At 41.2% G+C, this 19,300-nt stretch overlaps 1 protein-coding gene across 1 annotated transcript in view; it reads left to right on the forward strand.

The window, feature by feature from the left end:
* The window catches only part of LOC135527690 (nociceptin receptor-like), a 67,708-nt gene that overhangs the window by 29,966 nt on the left and 18,442 nt on the right, over window positions 1-19,300 (forward strand). Inside the window, exon 3 of the mRNA XM_064956191.1 lies at window positions 9,444-9,805. Within this exon, the coding sequence (XP_064812263.1) occupies window positions 9,444-9,805 (362 nt within the window). The remainder of the gene's footprint in view (window positions 1-9,443; window positions 9,806-19,300) is intronic.

The raw sequence follows: 19,300 nt of genomic DNA on the forward strand, positions 1-19,300 counted from the left end.
TTCAGAGAATTGTTCAAAAAGCCACTCCTGCGTTGTCTTGGCTGTGTGCTTAGGGTCTGTCCTGTTGGAAGGTGAACCTTTGCCCCAGCCTGAGGTCCTGAGTGCTCTGGAGCAGGTTTTCATCAAGGATCTCTCTGTACTTTGCTCCGTTTGTCTTTCCCTCGATCCTGACTAGTATCCCAGTCACTGTCACTGAAAAACTTCCCTACAGCATGATGCTGCCAACACCATACTTCACCGTAGGGATGGTGCCAGGTTTCTTCCAGACCTGATGCTTGGCATTCATGCCAATGAGTTCAATCTTGGTTTCATCAGGATGTCATGTGCCTTTTACTGAGAAGTGGCTTCTGTCTTGCCACTCTATGATAAAGGCCTGATTGGTTCGAGTGCTGCAGAGATTAGTTGTCCTTCTGGAAGGTTCTCCCAACTTCACAGAGGAACTCTGGAGCTCTGTCAGAGTGCCCATCGGGTCTTTGTCACCTCCCTGACCAAGGCCTTTCTCCCCTGATTGCTCAGTTCGGCTAGGCGGCGAGCTCTAGGAAGAGTCTTGATGGTTCCAGAACTTCTTCCATTTAAGAATGATGGAGGCCACTGTATTCTTGGGGACCATCAATGCTGCAGAAATGTTTTAGTACCCTTCCCCAGTTCATGTGCTGAATGCATGGTAAGCACAGATATTCTTGGAAAAAGTAACATTTGGATAAAATACCCCCCCCCCCCCCCTCTTGAATTTTGAGAATTATTTGTAAGTGTCATAGAAACTGCAGAATATGCTCTTTCAGATACTATATAGAAATCAAAAATGTTTTACCTGCATGTGACTCTGCAGGAGGATTTGATAAAGCGATGCTCCTTTCCATCTGTCAATCTGCATCTGTCAATTACAAGATGTGCCGATCTCTCCATGTACAATTTGACAACTGATCGGTCAAATATTGTCACTCAACAGATTGTCAATTTGAATATTGTATATAGGCTATCTCTTACTGTGAAATTAGTTTCAGTATAGTTTGTGTGTCGTTTCAATGGGCCGTCTGTGCAGGCTGACTGGCATCGTTTCTTTCCCGCTCATTAGCATCTTTAGCTTCATTGGATAAAGCTGAGGATATGTTTAGCATTATGCTAAAGGACTACTACAACACGCAGCATGTTTTCAGTCCCTATAACGGCTTATTTAACCAAAGTAAAACCTAAAAGAGAATGGTATCACCCTGCAAGGCACGCTGTCAAATTAGTAACATGAGCAGTAAACGCTGATGAATAGGCATAACACAAACTCATCGTTCCACTATTGATGTTATAAATTAAATTGACCTCTTTACCCTCGTCATTCAGTTAGGCCTAATTTAATTTGGATTGTGAAGTAACTTGCACCATTATATCCCATTCTATCCATTTGTCATTCATTCAGTGGGCTGGCAATCTTTTAGCTTCACTGGATAAAGTCAAGGATATGTTTAGCATTACACGTAGCATGTTTTAGTTTCCCTTACAATACATTAGATTAGTAAGTTAAGGAAAATAGTCCCATAACAGCTTCTTTATTTTAATGTTACCTTTATTTAACCAGGCAAGTCAGTTAAGAACAAATTCTTATTTTCAATGACGGCCTAGGAACAGTGGGTTAACTGCCTGTTCAGGGGCAGAACGACAGATTTGTACCTTGTCAGCTCGGGGATTTGAACTTGTAACCTTTCGGTTACTACTCTAACCACTAGGCTACCCTGCCGCCCCAGTAAAACATAAAAGGTAGGTTAGGTATCAACCCTAGAAGTTTGCGGTCAAATGATTTGCTGCTAATAAATAGGCATAATACAAACTCATCATTACACTGTTGTCTTTTCTAAATTAAATCAACCTCTTCAACCTCCTTATCATTCAGCCTAATTTAAATGCAATTGTGAAGCACGTTCATCCATTTGTTATTCATTCAGTGAGGAGTGAAACAGGCATTAGCGCTTGGCTGTGTACCACCGTCCTACACCACATTGTCTAGGTGGATTCAGTTCGGAATAGGCTTATTTTTTTAAATAAAATAAAAATATAAAACTGTGGTCGTTGGCGGTTCTAGTGTTAATGGATTTCACTCCACAATATAACACTGTTCTAACAGGATCCATGCTCTGTTTACCATCAGTCAAATGGTGGGGGTTATAATGCTTGTGTATAAAATGTAAGACAATACATTATTTCTGTCTAAATATGTGAAGTCACCAAGTATGAGAGAGATTCATACATGTTTCATCTCACGAATCTGATGATCCCACATTGCTCATGTAATAGCCTAATACCTTTAAAAAATATATATATTTATACAAATTCATGTAGACCTAATGAACAATGTTATAATGTTGGTAATGTGTTGTGTTAAAATATACCCCCACATTGACAAATGGAAAACAGTGCATTGATCCTGTTGGTACAGTGGCTATTAGATTGTGGAGTGAAATCCATTAGCTAACTGTCTGGAACTGAATTAAACAGATGCTTTCTCATCGTATTGTTAGAAATACATTTGGTTGAATGGTAAAAACAAAAGTATCTAATCATTTTATTTTATGGTCATGTGTTCACGTTTAAGATAAACAAACAATATCATACAAAACAAAAGTCACACGTCTTCAAATCAAATTGTATTGGTCACGTGGTTAGCAGATGTTATTGCAGATGTTATTGCGAGTGTAGAGAAATGCGTGTGCTTCTAGTTCCGATGTACACATGTCCAACGGTTCATTTATGGCATTTATTACTGTGTGTGTGTGTGTGTGTGTGTGTGTGTGTGTGTGTGTGTGTGTGTGTGTGTGTGTGTGTGTGTGTGTGTGTGTGTGTGTGTGTGTGTGTGTTAGAACATCGCCACATGGAAAGATGAAAAATAATCAGTTGAACCTTTCCTCCCTGTGTGTTTTTGTGGAATATTAAAGATATTATAGTTCTGGAAGATTCATCACTATAAATCATTATAGTGGTTATAATAATAAGTTAATAGGTTAGAGTGTAGGGGCGGCAGGTAGCCTAGTGGTTAGAGTGTAGAGGTGGCAGGTAGCCTAGTGGTTAGAGTGTAGGGGCGGCAGGTAGCCTAGTGGTTAGAGTGTAGGGGCGGCAGGTAGCCTAGTGGTTAGAGTGTAGGGGCGGCAGGTAGCCTATTGGTTAGAGTGTAGAGGAGGCAGGTAGCCTAGTGGTTAGAGTGTAGAGGAGGCAGGTAGCCTAGTGGTTAGAGTGTAGGGGCGGCAGGTAGCCTAGTGGTTAGAGTGTAGGGGCGGCAGCGTAGCCTAGAGGTTAGAGTGTAGGGGCGGCAGGGTAGCCTAGTGGTTAGAGTGTAGGGGCGGCAGGGTAGCCTAGTGGTTAGAGTGTAGGGGCGGCAGCGTAGCCTAGTGGTAAGAGCGTTGGACTACTAACCGAAAGGTTGCAAGATTGAATCCCTGAGCTGACAAGGTAAAAATCTGTAGTTCTGCCACTGAACAAGGCAGTTAACCCACTGTTCCTATGCTGTCATTGTAGATAAGAATTATTTCTTAACTGACTAGTTAAATATTAATATGTTATTAGAGATTATAATTATAGCAGTTACATCACTGTGCATCATTAGAGATTATAATTATAGCAGTTACATCACTGTGCATCATTAGAGATTATAATTATAGCAGTTACATCACTATGCATCATTAGAGATTATAATTATAGCAGTTACATCACTATGCATCATTAGAGATTATAATTATAGCAGTTACATCACTGTGCATCATTAGAGATTATAATTATAGCAGTTACATCACTATGCATCATTAGAGATTATAATTATAGCAGTTACATCACTATGCATCATTAGAGATTATAATTATAGCAGTTACATCACTATGCATCATTAGAGATTATAATTGTAGCAGTTACATCACTGTGCATCATTAGAGATTATAATTATAGCAGTTACATCACTATGCATCATTAGAGATTATAATTATAGCAGTTACATCACTATGCATCATTAGAGATTATAATTATAGCAGTTACATCACTATGCATCATTAGAGATTATAATTGTAGCAGTTACATCACTGTGCATCATTAGAGATTATAATTATAGCAGTTACATCACTATGCATCATTAGAGATTATAATTATAGCAGTTACATCACTGTGCATCATTAGAGATTATAGTTATAGCAGTTACATCACTATGCATCATTAGAGATTATAATTATAGCAGTTACATCACTGTGCATCATTAGAGATTATAATTATAGCAGTTACATCACTGTGCATCATTAGAGATTATAATTATAGCAGTTACATCACTGTGCATCATTAGAAATTATAATTATAGCAGTTACATCACTATGCATCATTAGAGATTATAATTATAGCAGTTACATCACTATGCATCATTAGAGATTATAATTGTAGCAGTTACATCACTGTGCATCATTAGAGATTATAATTATAGCAGTTACATCACTATGTATCATTAGAGATTATAATTATAGCAGTTACATCACTGTGCATCATTAGAGATTATAATTATAGCAGTTACATCACTATGCATCATTAGAGATTATAATTATAGCAGTTACATCACTGTGCATCATTAGAGATTATAATTATAGCAGTTACATCACTGTGCATCATTAGAGATTATAATTATTACAGATAACAGTTTTTCACCATTCCTGACATTTAATCCTTGTAAAAATGCCCTGTTTTAGGTCAGTTAGGATCACCACTTTATTTTAAGAATGTGAAATGTCAGAATAATATAGTGGAGAGAATGATTTATTTCAGCTTCTATTTCTTTCATCACATTTCCAGTGGGTCAGAAGTTTACATACACTCAATTAGTATTCGGTAGCATTGCTTTTAAATTGTTTAACTTGGGGGGTCAAACATTTCGGGTAGCCTTCCACAAGCTTCCCATAATAAATTGGGTGAATTTTGCCTTCCTCCTGACAGAGCTGGTGTAACTGAGTCAGGTTTGTAGGCCTCCTTGCTCACACACGCTTTTTCAGTACTGCCCACAAATATTCTAGAATTGAGGTCAGGGCTTTGTGATGGCCACTCCAATACCTTGACTTTGTTGTCCTTAAGCCGTTTTGCCACAACTTTGGAAGTACGCTTGGGGTCATTGTCCATTTGAAAGACCCATGACTGAGACCAGCCCCCAAGACAGCTAATGAAACAGAGGAGTATTTCTGTCTGTAACAATGCCCCTTTGTGGGGAAAAACAAATTCTGGTTGGCTGGGCTTGCCTCCCCAATGGTTGGGCCTGGCTCCCAAGTGGGTGGGTGGAATTCAAGTGATTTAACTAGGTCTGTCAATTAGTTGTTTAATAACAAAAAGGTTAATTGCTCAGCACTACCACACACCAGGCCTGGCCTTCTTGGAGAAACAGAGGGCAGTCACTCACTGCTATTCCTCTGTCACCACTGTCTCTTCACCTCTCTTCCTCCCATCTTACTCCCATCTTCCTCCCATCTTCCTCCCCTCTTCCTCCCATCTTCCTCCCATCTTCCAACTCTCTTCCTCCCATCTTCCATCTCTCTTCCTCCCATCTTCCATCTCTCTTCCTCCCATCTTCCATCTCTCTTCCTCCCATCTTCCTCCCATCTTCCAACTCTCTTCCTCCCATCTTCCATCTCTCTTCCTCCCATCTTCCATCTCTCTTCCTCCCATCTTCCAACTCTCTTCCTCCCATCTTCCATCTCTCTTCCTCCCATCTTCCATCTCTCTTCCTCCCATCTTCCATCTCTCTTCCTCCCATCTTCCTCCCATCTTCCAACTCTCTTCCTCCCATCTTCCATCTCTCTTCCTCCCATCTTCCATCTCTCTTCCTCCCATCTTCCATCTCTCTTCCTCCCATCTTCCATCTCTCTTCCTCCCATCTTCCACCTCCCTTCCTCCCATCTTCCTCCCATCTTCCACCTCTCTTCCTCCCATCTTCCTCCCATCTTCCACCCATCTTCCTCCCATCTTCCACCTCTCTTCCTCCCATCTTCCTCCCATCTTCCATCTCTCTTCCTCCCATCTTCCACCTCTCTTCCTCCCATCTTCCATCTCTCTTCCTCCCATCTTCCACCTCTCTTCCTCCCATCTTCCATCTCTCTTCCTCCCATCTTCCACCTCTCTTCCTCCCATCTTCCTCCCATCTTCCTCCCATCTTCCACCCATCTTCCTCCCATCTTCCACCTCTCTTCCTCCCATCTTCCTCCCATCTTCCACCTCTCTTCCTCCCATCTTACTCCCATCTTCCGCCTCTCTTCCTCCCATCTTCCTCACATCTTCCACCTCTCTTCCTCCCATCTTCCACCTCTCTTCCTTCCATCTTCCACCTCTCTTCCTCCCATCTTCCACCTCTCTTCCTCCCATCTTCCACCTCTCTTCCTCCCATCTTCCACCTCTCTTCCTCCCATCTTCCACCTCTCTTCCTCCCATCTTCCACCTCTCTTCCTCCCATCTTCCACCTCTCTTCCTCCCATCTTCCACCTCTCTTCCTCCCATCTTCCACCTGTCTTCCTTCCATCTTCCACCTGTCTTCCTTCCATCTTCCACCTCTCTTCCTTCCATCTTCCACCTCTCTTCCTCCCATCTTCCATCTCTCTTCCATCTTCTCTTCAATCAATCAAATCAGCTGATGTCACTAAGTGATGTACAGAAACCCAGCCTAAAACCCCAAAACAGCAAGCAATGCTGTAAGCAATGCAGGTGTAGAAGCACGGTGGTCACGGTGGTCACAGACAGAGAGGGAGAGAGAGAGGGAGAGAGAGAGAAAGACAGAGAGGGAGAGAAAAAGGGAGAGAGAGAGAAATAAACAGCTAGAGAGAAAGACAGATGGAGAGAAAGAGGGAGAGAGAGAGAAATAAACAGCTAGAGAGAGGGAGAGAAAGAGAGAGAGAGAAATAAACAGCTAGAGAGAAAGAGAGAGGGAGAGAAAGAGAGAGAGAGAGAGAAATAAACAGCTAGAGAGAAAGACAGAGAGGGAGAGAAAGAGAGAGAGAGAAATAAACAGCTAGAGAGAAAGAGAGAGGGAGAGAAAGAGAGAGAGAGAAATAAACAGCTAGAGAGAAAGAGAGAGGGAGAGAAAGAGAGAGAGAGAAATAAACAGCTAGAGAGAAAGACAGAGAGGGAGAGAAAGAGAGAGAGAGAAATAAACAGCTAGAGAGAAAGAGAGAGGGAGAGAAAGAGAGAGAGAGAAATAAACAGCTAGAGAGAAAGAGAGAGGGAGAGAAAGAGAGAGAGAGAAATAAACAGCTAGAGAGAAAGACAGAGAGGGAGAGAAAGAGAGAGAGAGAAATAAACAGCTAGAGAGAAAGAGAGAGGGGGAGAAAGAGAGAGAGAGAAATAAACAGCTAGAGAGAAAGACAGAGAGGGAGAGAAAGAGGGAGAGAGAGAGAAAGACAGAGAGGGGGAGAAAGAGGGAGAGAGAGAGAAATAAACAGCTAGAGAGAAAGAGAGAGGGGAGAAAGAGAGAGAGAGAGAGAGAGAGAAATAAACAGCTAGAGAGAAAGACAGAGAGGGAGGGAGAGAGAGAGAAATAAACAGCTGGGGAGAATGAGAGAGGGAGAGAAAGAGAGAGAGAGAGAGAGAGAGAGAAATAAACAGCTAGAGAGGGAGAGAAAGAGGGAGAGAGAGAAAGACAGAGAGGGGGAGAAAGAGGGAGAGAGAGAGAAATAAACAGCTAGGGAGAAAGAGAGAGGGAGAGAAAGAGAGAGAGAGAGAGATAGAAATGAACAGCTAGGGAGAACGAGAGAGGGAGAGAGAGAGAGAGAGAGAGAGAGAATTAACAGCTAGAGAGAAAGAGAGAGGGGCAAAAGAGAGAGAGAAAGAGAGAGAGAGAGAGAAATTAACAGCTAGAGTGAAAGAGAGGGGGAGAGAGAGAGAAAGAGAGAGAAAGAGAAATGAACAGCTAGAGAGAAAGACAGAGAGGGAGAGAAAGAGGGAGAGAGGGAGGGGGAAAGGTGGTTGAGCAGAGAATTGAATATAAATCATAGGATTTTTAATAGTATTTTTAAACAGGTGTCATCTATTAATCAATGAAATTGCCTTCCTTAGGTTAAATGCTTTTAAGAGGCGCATCATGGTTTCCTCTTGTCATCCGCAACACTTATTCACAGTAATATCCCACTGCTGAATCTCTCTCTGTGGTTACTAACACTCCAGAGAAGGTGCCCTTTCCTCCCACTCATTCCTCAGAGCTAACGGCCAGAAGCCTAATGCCATCATTAATGAGAGAGAGAGAGAGAGAGAGAGAGAGAGAGAGAGAGAGAGAGAGAGAGAGAGAGAAAGAGGAGCGAGAGAGAGAGAGGAGCAGGAGAGACAAAGAGAGAGAGGAGGAAATGGAGCTTAATTATTAGGCTCTAATTATATGTGTAGAGGAGAGACTCATATACTGTAGTTACTCCCAAAAGGAGTGTTGCAGAAGAGACATGAGACATGTTCTCTGTAGAAGAGACTTCTCTGCACATTTTAAAATATGAAGAGGGAATGAGGGAGGGAGGGAGGGAGAAGAGGTGGATGGGAGTGTAGGCAGAAGAGAGACAGAGAGAGAGGGGGAGAGAGAGAATTGGGGTGCTTGAATTTTACCACATTGAGATAAAAACAAATATTTTAAAGAGTGTAAAAAAACAACAAATGCCTTTGATTTCATCAAATAATCAAATATTAAGTCAGTTTGTTCTCTGCTGCTGATGTGGTCCCCCACAAACCATCTTTATGACAATCTTCTTCTCAGTTCCTAAAAGGAGAAAAACCCTCACACACAGTTGACTATCATTTCATATTAAAAAGAGTAACAAGGTTTTCTTTTGACAGCAACAATGTGAAGGAATGGGAACCTGTTGTGGGTATGAAATTATAACAAGACTTCCTGTTACATAAGAAGGTGTGGATCTATTTTCAACACTTTGTTGCTAATCTGCTTCCTGGATACCAAGCAGGTAAATTCACAAACGCCCTTAAATAGTCAGTCAGACGGACGGACAGACGGGCGGACAGTGTGTTTGTGTGTTTGTTTCAACAAATGAATGTTCAATATTTGGCACTGACTGTATCTGTTTTCCAACTTGACTTGGTTTTCCACTACAGTGGCTTTCAATCTAGGTGTAATATCTTCTTCTTCTTCTTCTTCTTCTTCTTCTTCTTCTTCTTGTTCACCATGATAAGAACAGCCATCTATTCTATATTCTAGTTCTATTCTATTCTAGTTCTATTTTATTCTAGTTCTATTCTAGTCTAGTTCTATTCTATTCTAGTTCTATTCTATTCTAGTTATATTCTAGTTCTATTATATTCTATTCTAGTTCTATTCTATTCTAGTTCTATTCTAGTTCTATTCTATTCTAGTTCTATTCTATTCTAGTTCTATTCTAATTCTAGTTCTATTCTATTCTAGTTCTATTCTATTCTAGTTACACCAATATCTACATATGTATTAATACAATTCTCCTCTCTGCCAGGTACACCAAGATGAAGACAGCCACCAACATCTACATATTTAACCTGGCTCTGGCTGACTTCCTGGTCCTCGCTACCTTACCCTTCCAGGGAACAGACGTTTTCCTGGGCTTCTGGCCGTTCGGCAACGCCCTCTGCAAGGCCGTGGTCTCCATCGACTACTACAACATGTTCACCAGCACCTTTACTCTGACCGTGATGAGCATGGATCGCTACGTGGCCGTGTGCCATCCGGTCAAGGCCCTGGACATGAGGACGCCCCACAAGGCCAAGGTGGTCAACATCTGCGTGTGGGTCCTGGCATCGGCGATAGGGGTACCGGCCATGGTGTTGGGAGATGTGGAGGTGGAGGTCGAACATAACAGTAGGTTATATTGGGTGTCTGTCCTGTCCTGTCTGTCTGTCTGTCTGTCTGTCTGTCTGTCTGTCTGCCTGCCTGTCTGCCTGCCTGCCTGCCTGTCTGCCTGTGGTGACGTTCAGCCCCTGATATTTCTTTCAGTAGTTGGTCTTTTGATCTACCAGATCAGCTCTGATAAATAAGGATGTTAAGTGGACATTGTTTGGTTAATTATCAAGTCTGATCTATCTGTTTGACCCTCAGTTTGACCTCTGTGTTCATCTATATTCAGATTCTCTCTCAATTTAATTCAATTTCAGTTCAATTTAAGGGGCTTTATTGACATGGGAAACATATGTTTTACATTGCCAAAGCAAGTGAAAAATATGAAAAATGAAATAAACAATAAAGAAATTAACAGTTAACATTCTACTCCCAAATGTTCCAAAGGAATAGAGACATTTCAAATGTCATAGTATGGCAAAATACAGTGTTCTAACAAATAGTTAAAGTACCAACAAACAAATATATATGTGGGTTATATTTCCAATGGTTCTTGTTCTTCACTGGTTGCCCTTTTCTTGTGGCAACGGGTCACAAATATTGATGCTGTGATGGCACACTGTGGAATTTCACCCAGTAGATATGGGAGTTAGTCAAAATTGGATTTGGTTTTGAGTTCTTTGTGGGTCTGTTGTAATCTGAGAGAAATATGTGTTTTGAAATATCTAATATGGTCATACATTGGGCAGGAGGTTAGGAAGTGCAGCTCAGTTTCCACCTCATTTTGTGGGCAGTGAGCACATAGCCTGTCTTCTCTTGAAGCCAGGTCTGCCTACGGTGGCCTTTCTCAATAGCAAGGCTATGCTCACTGAGTCAGTCACTGTGTACTCTCTGTTTAGGGCCAAATAGCTTTCGAGTTTGATCTGTTTTTTTTGTTAATTCTTTCCAATATGTCAAGTAATAATCTTTTTGTTTTCTCATGATTTGGTTGGGTTTAATTGTGTTGCTGTCCTGAGGCTGTTTGGGGTCTGGTTGTGTTTGTGAAAAGAGCCCCAGGACCAGCTTGCTTAGGGGACTCTTCTCCAGGTTCATCTCTCTGTAGGTGATGGCTTTGTTATGGAATGTTTGGGAATAACTTCCTTTCAAGTGGTTGTAGAATTTAACGTCTCTTTTCTGGATTTTGATCATTAGCGGGTATCGGCCTAATTCTACTCTGCATGCATTATTTTGTGTTTTACGTTGTACACAGAGGATTTTTTTACAGAATTCTGCATTCAGAGTCTCTATTTGGTGTTTTTCCCATTTTGTGAATTCTTGGTGGGTGAGCGGACCCCAGACCTCACAACCATAAAGGGCAATGGGTTCTATGACTGATTCAAGTATTTTTAGCCAGATCCTAATTGGTATGTTGCATTTTATGTTCCTTTTGATGGCATAGAAGGCCCTTTGTATTTGTGGTCCTGGCAACTGGACCTTTTTTGGAACACCATTATTTTTTGTCTTACTTCTGTGCAGAAGATATAGGTGCTGCTGTAGGCCCTCCTCATTGGGGACAGAAGCACCAGATCATCAGCAAACAGTAGACATTTGACTTCAGATTCTAGTGGGGCGAGGCTGGGTGCTGCAGACTGTTCTAGTGCCCTCGCCAAATTGTTTAAATGTATGTTGAAGAGGGTGGGGCTTAAGCTGCATCCCTGTCTCACCCCATTGCCCTGTGGAAAGAAATTTATGGGTGTTTTTTGCCAATTTTTTGTTGTTTGTGTACAGGTTATTTTTTTAACAGTGTATGTTTTACCCCCAACACCACTTTTCAACAATTTGTAGACCAAAAATGAGGCAAAAGCCTTTTAGAAAGCAACAAAGCATGAGAAGATGTTGCCTTTATTTTAGTTTGTTTGTTTTTCAATTAGGGTGTGGACGGTGAATACATGGTCTGTCATACGATAATTTGGTAAAAAGCCAATTTGACATTTGCTCAGTACGTTGTTTCCACTGAGGACATGTACCAGTCTGCTGTAAAGTAAAAATGCAGAGGATTAACGTTACTCTCTCTCTCCCTCTCTCTCTGTCTCCCCACAAAAGTTATTAGGGTCAAATTTATCTCCACTTTTGTGGTTTGGGTTCCTCGGTTCCAAATATTGTGGAAGATGCCAGAACTAAGGATGATGTTAAAGAGTTTAATTAAGTATAGCCAATTGGAATCTGTGGTCAGAATATTTTATCATTTCATTTACGATACCATCAACACCATGGGCCTTTTTGGATTGAAGGGTTTGTATTTTGTCCTGTAGTTCATTCAACAAAATTAAAGAATCCAGTGGGTTCTGGTAATCTTTTATAATTTATTCTAAGATTTGTAATTGGTCATGTATATGTTTTCGTTTGTTGTTCTTTGTTTTAGGGCCAAAAAGAAAGGAGAAGTGATTTATCCATACATTTCCGTTTTGGATAGATAACATGTTGTGTTGTTGTTTGTTTAGTGTCTTCCAATTTGCCCAGAATTGGTTCAAATCTATGGATTCTTCAATTACATTGAGCTGATTTCTGATGTGGTATTCCTTCTTTTTTTCATATTATATTTCTGTATTGTTTTAGTGATTCGCCATAGTCAAGGCATAGGCTCAGGTTTTTGGGGTCTATGTTTTTGATTGGATAGGTTTCTTAATTTCTTTCTTAGATTTATGCATTCTTCATCAAACCATTGTTATGAATTTTCTTAGGTTGTCTGCTTGAAATTATTTGATTTGATAGGGAAGCTGAGAGGTCAAATAAACTGTGTAGGTTTTCTACTGTCAAATTTAAAAATTTTCTCCCCAGGAAGTTGTCTAAAAGAGATTTGATATTTGATATTTTGTTAGGATCCCCATTAACCACTAGGCTACCTGCCTCCCCTGCCTCCCCTTGTTGCAAAAGCAGCAGCTACTCTTCCTGGGCTCCACACCAAACATGAAACATGCCACTATACAGAACATTAACAGACAAGAACAGCTCAACGACAGAACTACATCAATTAAACAATATTTATATAAAAGGCCTACATATCAATACCAATACATACACACACTATCTAGGTCCAATAGGGGAGAGTCGTTGTGCCGCGAGGTGTTGCTTTATCTGTTTTTTGAAACCAGGTTTGCTGTTTATTTGAGCAATTTGAGATGGAAGGAAGTTCCATCCAATAATGGCTCTCTATTATACTGTACGCTTTCTTGAATTTGCTCTGGATTTGGGGACTGTGAAAAGACCCCTGGTGGCATGTCTGGTGGGGTAAGTGTGTGTGTCAGAGCTGTGTGTATGGGACAATGTGGGATTTATATTTATATTTCATATATTTATATTTCATATAAAAATAAGAAGTGTTGCAGACTGTGAAAAGACCCCTGGTGACATGTCTGGTGGGGTAAGTGTGTGTGTGTCAGAGCTGTGTGTAAGTTGACTATGTAAACAATTTGGGATTTTTAACACATGAATGTTTCTTAAGAAAAAGAAGAAGTGATGCAGTCAGTCTATCCTCAACTCTTAGCCAAGAGAGACTGGCATGCATAGTATTTATACAGTATTATATATCAGTCCTCTGATTATAATGAAGAGCAAGACGTGCCACTCTGTTCTGGGCCAGCTGCAGTTTAACTAGGTCTTTCCTTGCAGCACTGGACCACACGACTGGACAATAATCAAGATTAGACAAAACTAGAGCCTGCAGTACTTGCTTTTTGGAATGTGATGTCAAAAATGCAGAGCATCTCTTTATTAAGGACAGACCTCTCCCCATCTTTTCAACCATTGAATCAATATGTTTTGACCATGACAGTTTACAATCTAAGGTAATTTTGTCTCCTCAACTTGTTCAACAGCCACACCATTCATTACAAGATTCAGTGGATGTCTAGAACTTAGGGAATGCTTTGCTCCTGAGCTCCTGACTGGTGCAGCAGTCTAAGGCACTGCCTCTCAGTGTCAAATCCAACTGTGATTTGGAGTCCCAAAGGGCGGTGCACAGTTTGGCAGGTGTAGAACATCATTGGAAAAAATAATTTGTTTTTAACTGACTTGCATAGTTAAATAAAGGGAAAATACATGATTTGTACCAAATACAATGCTTTCAGTTTTAGAGATGCTCAGGACCAGTTTATTACTGGCCACCCATTCCAAAACAGACTGCAACTCTTTGTTAAGGGTTTCAGTGACTTCATTAGCTGTGGTTGCTGATGTGTATATGGTTGAATCATCAGCATACATGGACTCACATGCTTTGTTTAATGCCAGTCGCAGGTTATTGGTAAAAATAGAAAAGAGTAGAGGGCCTAGAGAGCTGCCATGCAGTACACCACACTTTAGATGTTTGACATTTTAGAACTTCCATTAAAGAAAAAAAAATAGTTCTATTAGATAGATAGATCTGAATCCACAATATTTCAGAAGTTGAAAAGCCATAACACCAACGTTGTTTTTCAACAACAGGTTATGGTCAATAATATCAAAGGCTGCACTGAAATCTAACATTACAGATCCCACAATCTTCTAATGATCAATTTCTTTCCACCAAGCTTCAGTCATTTGTATCAGTGCCGGACACGTTGAGTGCCCTTGTCTATAAGCATGCTGACAGTCTGTTGTTAATTTATTTACAAAGAAATAGCATTGTATTAGGTCAAACATGATTCTTTCCAACACTTTCTAAGCTTGGAAGCTAGCTGATAGGTCTGCTGTTAGAACCAGTAAAGTCCGCTTTACCTCCCTTTGGTAGAGGAATTAAGTTGATAAGTTGATATGACAGATAGGAATGGCAATAGAGTCAGCATCCATCCCCAGTAGCTTTCCATCTAAGTCGTCAATGCCAGGAGGTTTGTCATTATTGATCTTTAAAAATATAATTTTCCTCCACTCCAACACTAACTTTACAAAATTCAAACTCACAATGCTTTAGCCAGGAAATGCCAACAGACATTTCCTGTCTTCAATTATTATTTGTTTTTTTATGCATGAATACGATGGCTCACTGTTTGTTGTGGGCATTTCCTGCCTAAGTTTGCCAACTTTGCCATAATTGGCAACATCAAATAGTTTTGTGATGAATAAGCCATCTGATTCGATAAACGATGGAGTTGAATTTGTCTTTCTGCCCATAATTTCATTTAAAGAACTCCAAAGTTGTTTTTCCAACATTCTTTATATCATTGATCTTGGCTTCAAAATATAGTTTCTTCTTCTTTTGGTTGAGTTTAGTCACATAATTTCTCGATTTGCAGTTAGTCAGCCAGTCAGACGATTTATTAAACACTCCTTTTGCCCCTTGTCTTTCAACCATACAGTTTTTCAATCCCTCATCACTTAATGGAGACATAATAAACTCAGCAAAAAAAGAAACATCCCTTTTTCAGGACCCTGTCTTTCAAAGATATTTGTAAAAATTCAAATAACAACACAGATCTTCATTGTAAAGGGTTTAAACACTGTTTCCCATGCTTGTTCAATGAACCATGAACAATTAATGAACATACATCTGTGGAATGGTCATTAAGACACTAACAGCTTACAGGCGGAAAGCAATTAAGGTCCCAGTTATGAAAACTTAGGACACTAAAGAGAACTTTCTACTGACTCTGAAAAAACACCAAAAGAAAGATGTCCAGGGTCCCTGCTCATCTGCGTTAACGTGCTTCAGGCATGCTGCAAGGAAGCATGAGGACTGCAGATGTGGCCAGGCCAATAAATTGCGATGTCCATACTGTCAGATGCCTAAGACAGCGCTACAGGGAGACGGGGAGGACAGCTGATTGTACTTGCAGTGGCAGACCACGTGTAACAATACCTGCACAGGATCGGTACATCCGAACATCACATCTGCAGGACAGGTACAGGATGGCAACAACAACAGTCTGAGTGACACCAGGAATGCTCAATGCCTCCATCAGTGCTCGGACTGTCCATAATAGGCTGAGAGAGGCTGGACTGAGGGCTTGTAGACCTGTTGTAAGGCAGGTCCTCACCAGACATCAACGGAAACAACATTGCCTATGGGCAAAAACTCACCGTCACTGGACCAGACAGGACTGGCAAAAAGTGCTCTTCACTGACAAGTTGTGGTTTAGTTGTTTTGTTGTCATTGCAGGCAGTCTCAATGCTATGCGTTACAGGGAAGACATCCTCCTCCCTCATGTGGTACCTTTCCTGCAGGCTCATCCTGACATGACCTTCCAGCATGACAATACCACCAGCTATACTGCTCGTTCTTTGCATGACTTCCTGCAAGACAGGAATGTCAGTGTTCTGCCATGGCCAGCAAAGAGTACGTCTGGGACCATTTGGATCAGAGGGTGAGGGCTAGGGCCATCCCTCCCAGAAATGTCCTGGAATTTTCAGGTGCCTTGGTAACATCTCACAGGAAGACCTGGCAAATCTGGTGCAGTCCACGAGGAGGAGATGCACTGCTGTACTTAATGCAGCTGGTGGCCACACCAGATACTGACTGTTACTTTGGATTTTGACCCCCACCTTTGTTCAGGGACACATTATTCCATTTCTGTTTGTCACATGTCTGTGGAACTTGTTCATTATTTTTCTCAGTTGTTGAATCTTGTTCTGTTCATACAAATATGTACACATGTTAAGTTTGCAGAAAATAAATAAAATATATATATTTTTTTGCTGAGTTTAGTTCTAACAGTTAGTTTCTTAATAAGTGTATGTAAACTTCCGACTTCAACTGTAGATTAATATGGGCTGTTTTCATCCATTTTCCTGGGTAGAGATGGACATAATATAGACATAATAGACATAATATTGAAAAGAGCAGACAAAGCAAGAGAAAGATGATACATTCCACAGTCCATTAATCAATTTGTGTGTGTGTGTGTGTGTGTGTGTGTGTGTGTGTGTGTGTGTGTGTGTGTGTGTGTGTGTGTGTGTGTGTGTGTGTGTGTGTGTGTGTGTGTGTGTGTGTGTGTGTGTGTGTGTGTGTGCTGCAGGGGTTGAAGCTATAAACCATAGGCTTGGCTCTCTCATCCCTTCCAGGCTTTTGGGAAGAGGACAATGAGACTGTCATAGCGGACGGAAGCAATGTCTCCACGCGCTCTGGCATCTTTCATGGATATGTTTCCTCTTTTGGTGCAGGATATGTTCCTCTCAAGTTCTTGGCTCTTTCCATCTACCTTGTCCTTGAACTTCAGGAACTTGACCACTATTGGCCTGGGTCTGTCATCTGGGCCAGCGGTAAGATTTCAAGTCCTGGGGGCGCGCTCCACCTCATCTTCAATTTCTCAGAGATCATTTCCCTCACTTTGTCCTCAGACTCTGTCCAGGTCTCATGTGGAGATTCTGCAATTCTGTCCACAACCATGTTGTTCCACTTTGATTGTCCCTCGTGACAGCCACAAACCCGGGACAATCTGCGGTCCAAGCCACAATGGCTAACCGCACCCTCAATAAACTCTGCAAGCAGCTAGAGTTGAAGTCAGAAGTTTACATACACTTTAGATTGGAGTCATTTCAACCACTCCACATATTTCTTCTTAAAAAAATATGGTGTTGGGAAGTTGGTTAGGACATCTACTTTGTGCATGACACAATTCATTTTTCCAACAATTGTTTACAGACAGATTATTTCACTTATAATTCACTGTATAACAATTCCAGTGGGTCAGAAGTTTACATACACCAAGTTGACTGTGCCTTTAAACAGCTTGGAAAATTCCAAAAAATGATGTCATGGCTTTAGAAGCATCTGACAGGCTAATTAACATAATTTGAGTCAATTGGAGGTGTACCTGTGGATGTATTTCAAGGCCTACCTTCAAACTCAGTGCCTCTTTGCTTGACATCATGGGAAAATCAAAATTAATCAGCCAAGACCTCAGACAAAATATATTTGTACACCTCCATAAGTCTGGTTCATCCTTGGGAGCAATTTCCAAAAGCCTGAAGGTACCGCGTTCATCTGTACAAACAATAGTACGGAAGTATAAACATCATGGGACCACGCGGTCATCATACCGCTCAGGAAGGAGACGCGTTCTGTCTCCTAGAGATGAATGTACTTTGGTGTGAAAAGTGCAAATCAATCCCAGAACAACAGCAAAGGACCTTGTGAAGAGGCTGGAGGAAACAGGTACACAATTATCAATATCCACAGTAAAATGAGTCCTATATCGACATAACCTGAAAAGCCGCTCAGCAAGGAAGAAGCCACTGCTCCAAAACCTCCACAAAAAAGCCAGGCTATGGTTTGCAACTGCACATGGGGACAAAGATCGTACTTTTTGGAGAAATGTCCTCTGGTCTGATGAAAAGAAAATAGAACTGTCTGGCCATAATGACCATCATTATGTTTGGAGGAAAAAGGGGGAGGCTTCCAAGCCAAAGAACACCATCCCAACCATGAAGCACGGGGCTGGCAGCATCATTTTGTGGGGGTGCTTTGCTGCAGGAGGGACTGGTGCACTTCACAAAATAGATGGCTTAATGAGGAGTGACAATTATGTGGATATATTGAAGCAACATCTCAAAACATCAGTCAGGAAGTTAAAGCTTGGTTGCAAGCTCGTCTTCCAAATGAACAATGACCCCAAGCATACTTAAGGACAACAAAGTCAAGGTGTTGGAGTGGTCCTCACAAAGCCATGACCTCAATCCTAGGATATTTGTGGGCAGAACTGAAAAAGCGTGTGCGAGCAAGGAGGCCTATAAACCTGACTCAGTGACACCAGCTCTGTCAGGATGAATGGGCCAAAATTGACCCTACTTATTCTGGGAAGCTTGTGGAAGGCTACCCGAAATGTTTGACCCAAGTTAAACTATTTAAAGGCAATGCTACCAAATACTAATAGAGGACTTTGTTGTTGTCTAATAATTTTTTAGGGTTTCTACACTATTTCCTTCCATCTATAGCATTTCTTAATATTATTCAGTTTCTATGGCTTTGATATCTCATGATTGAGTATTGTTCAAGTAGAATGTGCTTTTGCTGTGATCTGATAAGGGTGTGTAATATGACATATCTACTGTGGTTTACAGTGTTTGAATGACATGTTTACTGTAAAATGTTTAATGTAATGTATTTTTTAATGCCATAATATCTGACTCTTACAGGTCCATGCTCTACCACATCTGTAGAGTACGACCTTTCCTCACACAGGAAGAGGAACATCCGTAGAGTACGACCCTACCACACACAGGAAGAGGAACATCTGTAGAGTACGACCCTACCTCACACAGGAAGAGACCATACCTCACACAGGAAGAGACCCTACCTCACACAGGAAGAGGAACATCCGTAGAGTACGACCCTACCTCACACAGGAAGAGGAACATCTGTAGAGTACGACCCTACCTCACACAGGAAGAGGAACATCTGTAGAGTACGACCCTACCTCACACAGGAAGAGACCATACCTCACACAGGAAGAGACCCTACCTCACACAGGAAGAGGAACATCAGTAGAGTACGACCCTACCTCACACAGGAAGAGGAACATCCATAGAGTACGACCCTACCTCACACAGGAAGAGGAACATCTGTAG

Source organism: Oncorhynchus masou, chromosome 33 (genome assembly GCF_036934945.1).
Source record: "Oncorhynchus masou masou isolate Uvic2021 chromosome 33, UVic_Omas_1.1, whole genome shotgun sequence".
NCBI lineage: Eukaryota > Metazoa > Chordata > Actinopteri > Salmoniformes > Salmonidae > Oncorhynchus > Oncorhynchus masou.